This window comes from Myodes glareolus, chromosome 1 (genome assembly GCF_982192425.1).
Source record: "Myodes glareolus chromosome 1, mMyoGla1.1, whole genome shotgun sequence".
Classification (NCBI taxonomy): domain Eukaryota; kingdom Metazoa; phylum Chordata; class Mammalia; order Rodentia; family Cricetidae; genus Myodes; species Myodes glareolus.
Genome location: NC_142026.1, coordinates 89,495,797 through 89,509,761, shown reverse-complemented (window position 1 = coordinate 89,509,761; position 13,965 = coordinate 89,495,797). Strand labels below are relative to the sequence as shown.

Here is a 13,965-nt window from a genome sequence, read left to right as displayed (position 1 = left end):
TGGGGTACCGGGCGGGACAGATACCCCAACAAGCCGGCCCTCATGTTACATAAGGGAGGAACTGAAACAGAGACCAATGGGGTGATGCTGCTTCCTGGCTTGCTCCCCCAGCTTGCTCAGTTTGCTTTTTTAAACAACCCGAGACCAACTACCCAGCGGTGGCACTCACTACAGTTGGGCTGGGTTCTCCCAGATATGTCATTAATCAGGAAAATGCACCATGGACTTGCTACAGGCCAAGCTGAAGGGAGCATCTTCTCAGCTGAAGTTTGCTCTTTGCAGCTGATCAAACTGGTACCAAGCTAACAGGAAAGCTAACCTGCACTCTACACTTTGTTCAGTCGGTCACAGGGCTGGGGTCTTTCCTCTCCTGCTGATACTCATCGCTCCTTGTGCACGTGTGTGCAGGGCTGGGTTCTTTCCTCTGCTGCTGATACTCATGGCTCTCTATGGCCTTGTGTGCGTGTGAAACAGTGCTTAGACATCATTTGTTCTATACACACAGCACTGCATTTTGACCTTTAGGAAAGTTGCAATTCCTACAGTTTATGAAAATACACTAAATGCAGGATCTTTTTACTTCCATGCTCAACTTTAGGGACGTTAGAGTAAAATTCTCTAGGTTTTGCCTACCTCTTTTACCATACATTTTTTTTCTTTTTAGTTATTTTTGGGGGGTTCGTCTGTTAGAGTAGGTTTTCACTGTGTAGTCCAGGCTAGTCTGGAACTCATATATTTCAGGGCAGTCTGAGACTTAAATTAATCCTCCTGCCTCAAATTCCTTAGTGCTGGGATTACAACCACCATCTCTGACTCTTTTTTATCTCTTCCTCATCATTTTGGGTGTTCTCTTTATAAAGCATACATATCTACACTTTTAATCTTAATTTGCTTAAGTGAAAGGATTTCTGTAGGTTTCTTGTGATGCTGAGGATCAAGCCTCTGGTCTCACACACGCTAAACAAGCGCTCTGGCCCTGAGTCACACTCTAATCCTTAAGGAAAATGTAATGAAACAAGTAATTGAAAGGCTTGCCCAGGAAGCTGTGTCAAGATGAAGTCTGGTAAATAATCTTAAGTAATTATGGTGAATTAAGATAATTACAATTACAGTAATTTGTATGATAGGCAAAAATTTTATTCCTATTAAAATATTTAGGTATTTATTTCTGTAAGTTTCATGTAAATGAAACACAAATTTAAGTTCCCTTGTAGTCGTAGTGGGTAAGATGTTCACAGACTATATTGGGCAGAATTGCCATTCCCTTCCAGCTCTTTCTTCAGTGGTATAGGAGGGTCTTCTTTCTATGTGTTGCTTTCATTGGTTGAATAAAGAGACTGACTTGGCCTTTTGATAGGGCAGTAGCTTAGATAGGCTGGGTAGACAGAACAGAATGCTGGGAGAAAGGAGGCAGAGGCAGAGAGCTGCCCACCATGAAGTCGCCAGAGTCAGACATGCTGAATCTTTTCTGGTAAGCCACGGCCTCATGGTTCTACACAGATTATTAGATATGGATTAAAGCAAGATATGAGAGTTAGCCAATAAGAGGCTAGAGATAATGGGCCAGGCAGCAATTTAATTAATACAGATTTCCGTGTGGTTATTTTGGGTATAAGCTAGCCGGCGGCAGGGAGCCAGGTGGGATGAAACAAGAAGCCCATCCTCCCTACTACACTTCAGCTTGACAGGGTATAGCACCCTGGGGTCAGCAGCCTCTGCTGCTGCTACTGCACACTTCCTTTTGACTTCTATGAAGCCTCCCCTCATTTGGACCACCATTTTAAGAACGTGGCTCCACATGGTATAGTGCCTCATCTACATCCCTGTGCTGCAAAGCCGGTGGTTGTCCTACTTACCCGCTGTAAAGTCAGAAGAGCAGCTTCGTACTGTACTCTGTACTGTAATTTCACAGTTCAATTACTTGCACACAAATCTGCACTGAAGGCAAGTAGATTGCATAAAGTGGATATAACTCATCATAGGATTGATTGTAGAATTTAAAATATTCCGGAGTAGAATTCCTGTGATTAGTGAGTGTTTTTGTTTAGTTTTCTATTGCTGTGATGAAACTCCATGACCAAAGTAAGTTTATTTGGCTTACACTTCCATATCACTGTTCATCATTGAAAGATGCACAGGATCCTGGAGGCAGGAGCTGATGCAGAGGCCATGGAAAGGTGCTGCTTACTGGCTTGCTCTCCAGGGCTTGCTCAGCCTGCTTTCTTACAGAACCTAGAACCAACAGCCTAGGGATGGCACCACCCACGATGAGTTGGGCCTCCCCTTCATCACTAAGAAAATACCCTATGGGCTTGTCTATGAGCCCTTCTTATAGAAGCATTTTCTTTACCGACGTTCCCTTCTCTCAGATGACTCTAGCTTGTGTCTAGTTGACACGAAACTGTCAAGCACAGTGTCATTTGTTTTTCATGGGTATTGACATATGTATCTGAAGATTAATCTGAAAGATTGGAGGCCATGCCATTCCTGACCATGACACTGACTCCTGTCGGCTGTAACGAATATGTCAAGTGCTTGAGTTTTAATTTGGAAAAACAAAATGCTAATCTCCAACTTACTAAATGGTGTCTAGTTTGAAGAATTTTTCAAGTTTAGCATCCTTTCTTCTATGCTACAATTTAGGACATGAAAATTGGTCGAAGTCTACACTTAACTGTCTCATGCTCTGTAGCGCTGGCTTGCAATTGTGTAGTTAGGAGAAATGTTCCTTCTTGAAAGATACATCTAACTATGAGAGTTCTTGGCAAGCTGGAGCAAGATTATTTGATGACTTGGAATTAGCATGCTCGTGGCCTCCAAATTGTTGAAGAGACCAGTGCTGCTGGTTTAAAAATACTTTTAAAGTACTTAAGACAAAGTGGGAAGGTGGTGGTGCACGCCTTTAATCTCAGCACTCGGGAGGCAGAGGCAGGCGGATCTCTGTGAGTTCAAGGCCAGCCTGGTCTACAAGAGCTAGTTCCAGGACATCTAGGGCTGTTACATGGAGAAACCCTGTCATAGAAAACCCAAAAAGATAAAAAATAAAAGACAAAGTCAATATGGCTTCTACTTGTTGCTTCAACACACAGAGTTATTTTTAAATTTGTATAATAGAAGAGCTATCTCTGAATATTTATTGAGTTTTTTTAATAAATCAGACTTGCATTCTTAATATAAATACAGTGAAGCTTTATCAGAGAAGAAATGTAATGTCCATTTAAGAGGTGCTCTCCACTTGGTGCCTAGAGGCCAGAAGCTGGGGGCTGTGGTGGAACATCTCAGTGGCTCTGAAAGGCCCTTCTCTGGTGGCCTCAGCACAGTCTCCATCATTCACAGATATTCTTACTGCTTAGCTGTTGTTTCCATCTTATCTGATTTTCACTGTGTTTGCCCAAAGCCCGCCTCTGCCACTTACTAAATGGTGCTTACACTAATAAATTATTCATGTTTAATATTCATTCCCAATTTAGGACAATTTAATTTTTCTAAAAGATCATCTTGATTGGGATAATATGTCCCAGCGTCCCGACTCTAACTCAGCGTGCACAGCCACCCTCCCCTGTGCCCCTGTGTCAGTTCTCTACTGTACCTTGTAAAGCTGCGATCAAAGAAGCCCCAGAGGAGAGCACTGCCTGGCGTATTGTGTCATCGCCTTTGCTCTTCCTGGAGCTGGAGCTGCAGGGTTTATTCTGCAAACCCCTTACAGTTGCAATAGCCGTTAAAATGTTTGCATGGTGTTGTTTATCAAGCAAGTGGTAATTTAAAGATAACAATTTATTCCTTCAAATATGATGTTTTTCAAATCTGCCTCTATTTGCTATGCAACAGGACTCTTGGCCTAGATTATAAGGGCCACCAGCGGATGCTTTTGTTCTTATTAAAAATGTCTGTAGCATTGGCGGATAATACTAGTTTGTCACAGAGCCCTTCCAACATTTTACTTGTGAAATACAAAAGGTAAATTAACCACTTAAGAAATAAAAACATGCTTTTGGTTGCCTTGCTTAGGTTTCTTTCTTTTTTAAAAAAAAATCAAAATAGGGTCTCGCTAATGTAGCATAGCTGTATATTCAAGCCTCCAGTCTTCAAGCCTGAGCCTTTAGAGTGCTGGGGGGATGGAGCAGTGTGTCACCATGTCTCCGTCTCACCTCCATGTTTTATCAGTTATCCTAATTCATTGGGTATCCCAGGTTCTCCGTTAAGGTCCAAGAAAAGTTGATTCTATGAGCAAATGTCACTTATAATTAATGTTACTTCCTTGACAATAATTGTGCCAGTTTGCTGCCTGTCACTTTGACAAAATACTGACCAAGACGAATTTGGGGAAGGAGAGGGTTACAGGTTACACGCCATCATTGAGGGGAGTCAGGGAAGGAGCTGGAGGCAGGAACTGAAGGAGACACCATGAAGGCTCACTGCTTCCTGGCTTGCACACAGGCTTATATTCAGCTGCCTTTCTTACTAAGCTCAGGCACACCTGAATAGGGATGGTACTGCCCACAGTGGACTGGGTATCTCACATCAATAGCCATCAGGAAAATATCCCACATGTATGCCAACAGTCCTTCTTTCCAGGTGTGCCAAACTGAACACCTTGATTGTGCATGTCTATTAAACATCCGTATCTATGCCAACATTGACAATACCATAATTCATTTATGGATTTGCATAAAGTACAATTGCTTTTAATCACTAGGGCCAATCATCTGCAAAGATGGCCATGAACAGCCCCCCCACCCCCATGCTTGTCCCTTCTTCCCTCTGTGGCTAGACTCTATTGTCTTTTCTAGACTCTGAGTTGACTTTGTGGTTTGTTTTGACTGACAGAATGCAAAGCAATTTTGACATCCAGACTAGGCTTTTACTTGAAAGGCGTAGATCCCATTATTGCCCTCTTCAAAGGTAGTCAGCAGGAGCCAAATCTGCACATCCTGCTGGGAGGCCTGTTAAAAAATAAGCTTAGATGAAGACCTGTAGATGAAAGAACGCTGTGAGCCTGAAAGGGTTACAGAGGGACAGGGAGGGATGTCTATAGGGGGTGGGCAAGTGCCCCAAGCAGGTTGGACTTGCCTGCTTGGCAGAAATAACCAAAGAAATGAGATATGGGCATGTTTCCGTGGTGATTTTGGTTGGCCTTCAAAATTTGTTGATTTGCCTGGTTTGGGTATTTAGCAAGGATGAAGCTGCCAGTGTTGGCTGATGTTGCTGGCAGAGTGACAGTCATAATTGCCTGGGATAGTTGCTGTCTTTGGCTGATTTAACAGGTCCTGCTGTCTAAGCAGTGGCTCCTGAGTCCATACTGTCATGCAAAAGCCCCATTGCAGTGGTTGCCTCGAGCAATGTTACCAGTCAAATCCTGCTTCTCCGGCACTTCGGAATGTGGCCTTGTTTGGAAATATGGTTGTTGCAGATGTATTACCTAAAATGAAATCATAAGAGAACATGCTTGGCTCTAATCCAAAATGGCTGAAGCCTCTATGAAAGAGAAAATTTGGACCAAGACACAGATACAGGCACAGAGAGACTATTGTGAGAAGGTCCAAGCAGAAATCAGGTGACGGAGATGCTAAGAATGCCACATTGCCAAGCCTGGAGAGAGGTAGGACAGTTTCTCCTCTAGGGAGAAACATGGACTTCCAGATGCTGTGACGATGAGAGGACAAATGTCACGTTTTAGGTCACTGGTCTGTTGTTCTTTGCCATGGCAACCTACAAAGCTCACTCAGGTGCACAGCCTGCTTCCTCTCCTTTCATGTCACCCTGGAGATGGATCATGGATCAGCCATGATCCGGGTGGATCAGCCCAGGCATAGACTCGTAACCTTAATGAGGATGTTGCCAGAAGGTATCACATTTCAATCCAGTTAAAATTAAAATTCTCAGTTCTACAGAAAGTTGTGTGAAAAGCAACTTATTGGGTATTTGAGGTGTTAGGAAAGGAGATGATGTTTGATGCTAGGACCTCTTCAATACCTTTGAAATGATACTAGACAGATTGTTTCTTCTAACCTCTTTGAGACCCTCCTACCAAAACTATGTCATTACTTATTCCAGAGTTTCCTAGACATTGTCACTTACTTGTTTTTCAGAAGAAACATTATTTAACACAATTATGTTAGGCTTGGTGCTTGATTATCCAAATACAATCATTTGCATGATTTGGGATGCCATAATTGTTCCAAGCTGGTATTAGAATCTTAAATGTGGCATATCTTACCCAGAAATCTTTAGTGCTTTATAATAACAATAATACTATCTGCATTTTGCGGTGATAATGAAAATTACATTTGCAAAACTGTTCATGGTAATGGGACATTCTGAAATGGTAGCAAAAGGAAGAGCATGATGGGAAAGGAGATTCGGCTTTACTCACTGAGCTTTGGCTGGCTGTGCTCTCAGGAGGGAGGCAGTGGGTGGTGGTGGGCGACTCCAGGCTACACCGCTGGAAGGTTGAGTGAGCAGGGACTCTCTGTCACTGGGGTAGAAAAGGTAGGGGTGTTATCATATTTAGCATACTGTTTGTTTTTTAGAAGATATTTTCATCAAGTGAAAAAAAAACTGCATTTCGGAAGCAAGAATGTATTTGCTATAATTTAACTTTATTCGGTTCTGTTCTGGTTGCTTATAACTTCTGATGGATAATTTATTTAAAATATGTTAGGGTGAGGGGTAGAAAGATTGCTCAGCAGTAAAAAGCCCTTGTTGCTCTTATAGAGGACCCAGGTTTGGTTCCCAGCATCCCTGTTCACCACCATCTGCACCTCCAGTTCCAAGGGTTCTAATTTTCTCTTCTGACCTCTGTTATGGACATAGATGCGTGCAGCCAAAACACCCATACACATGTTAAATACACTTCTAGAATTTGTCTGGAAAATATATGATATATTTCTTTGTATCTTTACCAGAAGAGTTTTCAGCTCGATGTCAAGCTAATGAACTTTAGCCTGCCTCCCCATGGACCCACTCCTGACTTCCTTGTTTGTTTGTTTGTTTGGTTGGTTTTGGTTTTTCCTCCTCCTGTTTGCTAAGCAATCTACTCTATTGCTCTGTGACCCAACCCTAGCCTGTCCTTTTCAGATTCTGAATTGTGTGTGTTGTTCATCGTATTCAAACTCAGAGAAAACCTAAGTCTGTGGGGGAAATATGTCTGCAAGGAACCTAAGCAATTCTTGGCTGTGTGACTCAGTACAACACATGCTGATCATTGAATTTTGGGTATATTCTCTACCAATTAGGACATTTTGTGGAATTTTGATGAAATATTTCTTTTGACAACTTAATTACTCTTAATCCACGAGGATTCTGCCATAAACCGCCAAGTTAACTAACCGAGGCTATAGGAGTGCCAATGCAGCTGAAATGTAAAATAGAGGGAATTAATTCCCTTGGGTCCAATTCATAAGAATTAATTTATCCTGGCCCATATTCCTGTGGACCTATCTTTGCTCAGCTACTTTCAGGAAGAAAAATGTCATTTTTCACCTTTTCCATTTGTTTTGAAGCCACTGACCACAGCCAGTTTACAGACGTTGACTTTCCTAAGACTTCTCTATTCTTGGTTCCAGGACACCCAATCAAGAATGCCAAGCATAGCCAGTCGGTGGTGGCACTCCTTTAATTCTAGGACTCGGGAGACAGAGGCAGGTGAATCTCTGTGGGTTGGAGGCCAGCCTGGTCTAAAGAACTAGTTCCAGGACAGCTAGGGCTATTACACAGAGGAAACCCTGTCTCCACAAACCAAACCAAACGAAATCAAACCAAAGAGTGCTAAACATGTGTTGTAGGTCTCAGGATGTTAGGAGAAGCCCACTTTTTTGTGGCAATTTTGTGATGTCCATTGCACCTTCTCTTCCATGCAACTCTGAGAGCACTCAAAGAACGCCTGCCTCCAAGGCCGTGGGACTCTCGTGTGGTAACACCGTCTGGAAAACTTACCGTTCAGACGACACTGGAAGGAAAGGGTGAGCATGGCTGGATTTGGTGTTGCCCACCCACGTTTATAAAGCCGCAAAGACAGCCTCAGTTCTGCAGAGCCAGATCGTAGTGCCTCCGACCAGCAGCCTCCTGGGGAGCCAAGGTGCCTGGGACTCCAGTCTCTGTTCCCTGACCAGCAGCCTCCTGGGGAGCCAGAGTGCCTGGGACTCCAGTCTCTGTTCCCTTGACTTTTTCCTTCCATTCCAGCAATCATTGTGTCTGCTGTCGTCAGACTTCCATGGGGCGAAATTACCCATTTTACAAAATGCTCTGAAAATCCAGTGATACTGATTCAAGCACCTCACTGGCCCACAGTCTTCCCGCAGCGCTTGGTTTTCTAAGGCCAGGGCTCCTAAGAATGCTGCTACTCTTTCCTGTTGGGGCTTACTGGAAGGATAATGCTCTTTAATGCTTAGAACATACCGGAAGCTAGAGATGGTTTGGTTGGTAAAGTGCCTGCCTTGCAAGCTTGAGGGCCTGAGTTGAGAACCCCAGCACCCTTATAAATACTGGGTGTGGGGCATCTATAATCCCAGTTCTGGGTAAAGGGGGGGTCCTTGGGTACAGATAGGATGATCCCTGGGCTCACCCGCCAGTTAGTTTAGCCCCAAACATGAACTCTAGCTTTAACAAACAACCTCATCTTAAAAAATGATAAGATAGAAAAAAAATAAGATGCAAAGACACCAGATGACCTCTGACTTCCACACATATGTTTATAGGCACACACACACACACACACACACACACAGGCATTCACATACACTTGCATGCATAAATGCACACACATACACACACGTGCATGATGGATAACACAGATTGTTTATATTTTACCACTGCCTCTCCAAGCTGTGTGACTGAGTCTGTTTTCATAAATAGTAACTAAGGTCATTGTCTTAGTCAGTGTTCTATTGCTCTGAAGAAACACCATGACCATGGCAACTCTTATAAAGGAAGTATTTAACGAGAACTGGCTTATAGTTTCCGAGGTTTAGTCCATTCCCATTATAGCAGGAAGCATGGTGGCACGCAGGCTGACATGGTGCTGGAGGAGCTGAGAGTTCTACCTCTGGATAGGCAAGCATCAGGGAGAGAAACTAGGCCTGACTTGAACTTTTGAACCCTCAAAGCCCACCCCCAGTGACATACTTCCTCCGACAAGGCCACACCTCCTAATCTATCTCAAGTAGTGCCACTCCCTGATGGCCAAGCATTCAAATATATGAGCCTATGGGGCCATTCTTATTCCAACCACCACAGTCACTAACAGAATTATTCTTCCATTAGTGCTGACATGTCAGTAAATGAACATTGCAAAGAGAATTGTTTAGCTTGGTAGCTTGGTAATATTTTTTTATGGTGCTGGGCATGAGAACTAAGGGCCTTGTGCTTGCTAGGAAAGCACTCTGCCACAGAGCCACACCCATTTATTTCTGGTGGTGGGGATTCTGTCATTCCAATGGATTATGTGCAAAGACAGCAGAAAGGAGCTGACTCATAACTTAATTGCAAAAGTAACCCCTCCCATCCTATCTTCCTTTATTCCATCTTACCTGGGAAGTAGATGTCATTTAATAAATAGGAGATGTTTCATGGCTTCTTGTTGTTGTTTATTTTATTTTAGAATGCTATTCTATGATGCAATTTTTAAAAGAAACCATGAAATGATGATTCCAATACTCAGAAACCCTAAACCTCTTTCTTAGGCTTCAAATTCTAATGAAGACTCCAGGGGATGACACCTGTGGGAACGATCCTGCGGTCATAGTTCTCTGTCCTTCCCTCTGTATGACCACCATGCTAGCAGACTTGACTGGGCTCCTTGGAGTGGCATGCAGATTATGGGGAAAGACTGTAGGATATGGGGCTCCATTATGAATGCACCCTGGCTGTTCTTCCTTAGGCATCTGCTGGCCCTGGGCAGAAAGCACAAGAGTCCATTGTAATCAGAAGTTTCCTGTCCCAGAGCCACTCAGTCCCAAATACCCAGCAGCTGCTTTCCAAATTACCACACAGAGGCTTATATCACTTATAAATGCCCAAGCTTATTACTAACTAGCTCTTACATTTTAGGTTAACCCATACTCCTTACTTATGCTCTGACACATGGTGGTAACTTTTCTCAGTATGGCAAGCCCATCTTGCTTTCTCTGTATCTGGCCAACATCTCCAGAATTCTTCTCAGAATTCTCCTAGTCTGTCTTTCTCACTCAATCTCTTCCTGCCCAGCTATCATCCAATAAGCTTTTATTTAGCAATGAGCATAATCCACAGCATTTCCCCCTTTTGTCTAATTAAAAAGGAAGGTTTTAACCTTAATGTAGCAAAATTATATATAACAAAAGTTATTAAATAAGACTATTGAATCCATTTGTACTTGGCAAATTTAGAAAAAATATTCTATTAACTATCATATCTTGGTGAGTCTAAAGTTTCACATCTAATTTATCTTTTATCATAACTAAGAAAAACTATAACTTTGACTATCTAGCCTTCAACTTCATCAAAGACCTCAGAAGACTGAACTGTTGCCTAATGACAGGGACTTCAAGCTGCCTAGATAGTCACCCAAGGTTCCTCTGCAAAGTTGGGGCATCCAACTCTGGCCTACAGGCCTAGCATATCTGACAGACTTTTCTGTAAAGCAGAATTGTTGAAGGACTGTCCTTCCTTGTCTTGGCAAAGTGATCAGTTACTTTCCTTTGTGTCCTGCTTGTCCAATTTGGACACTGTACTGTCAGCAGCTGAGACAAGGGCAGTTTATTGCCTAGTGCTTAACTTTTGTCACAAAGAAAGTAAACTCCATAAGGAGTTTTTCCAGCGCACACCATCTTCTCTGAAGTGGATTGGTGCTGCCAGGAGCAGACGTGTCTCACTTTCATGAAAAGTCTTAGGTTATTAAACATATTAAATGCCATATTCTGTAGGTATTTGAAGTGTTTGAAGATCATCTATCTAAATATATCTGTATATGACCTTGAAAACATACCTAACATGACTGTAAGTTTCACTATTATACATGACTATTAATCTGTATTTCTGAATACATTGCATTTTTAAAGGAGTTGCATAAACCTAATACCTTAAATAAGAGTAGAAATATACGTACAGTATAATTAAATTAACTTTAAATTTGTATCAATAAACTAAAATCCATACCAATGTAAAATATTTTGAGTTAACATTTGCTTTTTGGATTAAAGTAGATTCAAAATTATACCCCTTTTTCCACCATTTCTATATCATATCCCCCTTTTTCTTTTATAAAAAAATGACAATGACCAATAGCAACTTGTAACTAACCTACCTTAAATAAAAACCAACATTCATAAACAATATTTTAGGAATTTGTGCATAGTTCTCTAGATTGCTCCCTGTTGATTGGAGGCACTGGTAATCTTATGTGGACCTTGAGAAAATTTAGAATTTTGGGATAGTTTGTGTGACTGATCCATCTCAGTCTGTAGTCTTGAAGCTGTTCTGGATGTAGAACTCAGAGGAAACTATGACAAAGGTGCTCCATCTGGGCCATCCATTCCCATAGGAGATTTTCATGGGATCTTCCTTAATCAAACCTGATTTTTCTTAACTCAGAATGAATTCGCAGCCTCTTATTTCCTGTAGAATAAAAGTAGAACCTTTTCCCCAATGTAACCTATCTTTTGACTTAAATTTTTAAGTTGATAATTTTAAAATACATAGGTTGGTTTAATCTAACAGCTTTCATAATCAAATGTCTTTCAGCAATTCCCATTTGTTCATTAACAGTGAAAAAAATTTAAAGAGAACACAATAACATACAGTATCCAGACTCTCTGTTTATTTTCCATCTTAATGTGGCTTATTATATTTTTATTACTCTATTCCTTTTTAAGAACTTTTTCTATTCTTTTTCTTTTCTCTCTTAAGCCTACATATATTTTCAACACATTGTAAACTGTTTAGGGATTTTTTTTTCATCTGAATCTGTCTTACTGTGTATCTCTATCCTTTTCTGACCATATGAGCCTTTAAACTGCTAAGCAACATGGCTAGGACCAAAGCTGCAGCTTTGGTGGCTAATTCCACCCTATTCCTTGGTTCTGAGATGATAGCTTTGTGGCAGAGGTACCTGTTGGAGTCATATTTACCACTCCAACTGTGGAAGTTTCTGATTCCGTGCTGCCAACAAGTAAAATGCCACTTACTGCTCATAAAACCCATTTAAGTGTTTGGTAACAGGGTCTCTTTTTATGTTTGTTTTTTGTTTATTCTTTATCTTAATGTATCTTTTTAAAATTAATTTTATTAAGCTATACATTTTTCTCTGCTCTCCTTCCTACCTTTCCTGTCCCCTTTAACCCTCTCCCATGGTCCCCATGCTCCCAATTTACTCAGGAGATCTTGTGTTTTTCTCTTTCCTATGTAGATCCATGTATGTCTCTCTTAGGGTACTCATTGTTGTCTATGTTCTCTGGGATTGTGGATTGAAGGCTGGTTTCTTTTGCTTTATATCTAAAAGCCACTTATGAGTGAGTACATATGATATTTGTCTTTCTGGGTTTGGGTTACCTCACTCAATATTATGCTTTCTAGATCCATTCATTTTTTTTTTTTTTTGCCACTATTACTGAGTCAGGAAGTCTCTTAAAGGAACTGCGCCTCTGCTTGCGAGAAGCAAACAGAGCCTACCCAAGAAGAAGCGGTAACCAAGAAGCCAAGTTTGACTCTGTCCATTACAATGTTTACCTAGCATTTCGTTGTTTGTATTTATTAATAGTATGAAGTAAGGTTGGAAATTTATGTCATTGATGGCTATTTGGTTATTCAGATTGAAACATACATATCTCAAACTTAAAAACTAGCATCAACATATAAGAGAAAGCATGCAATATTTGTCTTTTTTGGATCTTGAGTAGAAAGTGGGGAGAATCTTGGAGGAATTGAGCGAGGAGACAGAATATGATCAAACTATATACTGTGAAAAATATTTAATAAAAATTTTTAAAGTAGACACTTGGAATTGACTTCCAACTTTGAAAATTTAAAGATTCTGCTGCTCTTTGAGGTTGATATGATGATATGGTATGATATGATACTATATGATATGATGATATGATATGCTAATATATCATAACATGGTATGATATGATATGTTATGATATATGATGTGATGATATGGAGGTGGGATAGTGAGTAACCAAGACTGAGCATCCCATTTTATTTGCTTTGTTTCAGATTGACGTTCTCAAGGCAGATCTGGAAAGTGCAGAATGGAAAGTTCTAGAAAATCTTATTCTGGAAGATGTCCTTGAGCAGATCGGCCAGCTCATCTTTGAGATTCATCTCCACTGGCCCGGCTTTGAGGTCAGTGGCAGCGAGAGCAGTGTGGTGAGGTTTTGGTACAGCCTCCTGAAGGAGTTAGAGCAGAAGGACTTCCGGCTTTTCCACACCTATAAGGACTTATCGAAGCCTCAGCTCTTCCTGAAGAAGGACATTTTCAATGCCAGCAGCTGTTATACGCTGAGCTGGGTGAACACAAGATGGAAGTAGCGCAATACAAAGCAGTGTTTGCAGATAGCAGCGTCCGTGCTTCCGGTCATGGAGCTACATGTCCAGCTTCCACTAGCGTGTTACCTGCGTGGGGCAGGGACCGTGTTACTGTCTCTGCTGTAACATGAAGCCTTAATCTTGACAACAACAGCAGGAAGAACACCTCTGCTTTCTCAGACTGAGACTTTCTGTTTTAGTCTTTGACAGTTGGGGATGTGTCCTCTTCACTCTCACTTGGAGGGCAGAAATATCTCGCCTGTGCAGGTTTCTGGTTTCCTTAAAATTCATTATGTGTCTATAGCTCACAAATTTACATTAAAACGAAATTGTATTCATTTCCACTTTTACTCAGTTGATCAGATTTTACAATGCACTGTTTATTTTAAGTTGGGACCTTCATTTAACCTTAGCTTGCCTCCCTCAAGGTTTCTCTTGTCCAGTCAGTTTAAACTGTTTTTT

At 41.4% G+C, this 13,965-nt stretch overlaps 1 protein-coding gene across 9 annotated transcripts in view; it reads left to right on the top strand.

Moving 5' to 3' along the window:
• Mettl24 (methyltransferase like 24) overlaps positions 1–13,857 on the top strand; it is a 136,008-nt gene extending 122,151 nt beyond the window's left edge. For all 9 annotated transcript variants that reach the window (XM_085690639.2, XM_048425320.3, XM_048425321.3 and 6 more), the window contains one exon: positions 13,192–13,857. In XM_085690639.2, the coding sequence (XP_085546765.2) occupies positions 13,192–13,506 (315 nt within the window). In that variant the 3' untranslated portion in view covers positions 13,507–13,857. The remainder of the gene's footprint in view (positions 1–13,191) is intronic.
• Positions 13,858–13,965: the final 108 nt, after the last annotated feature.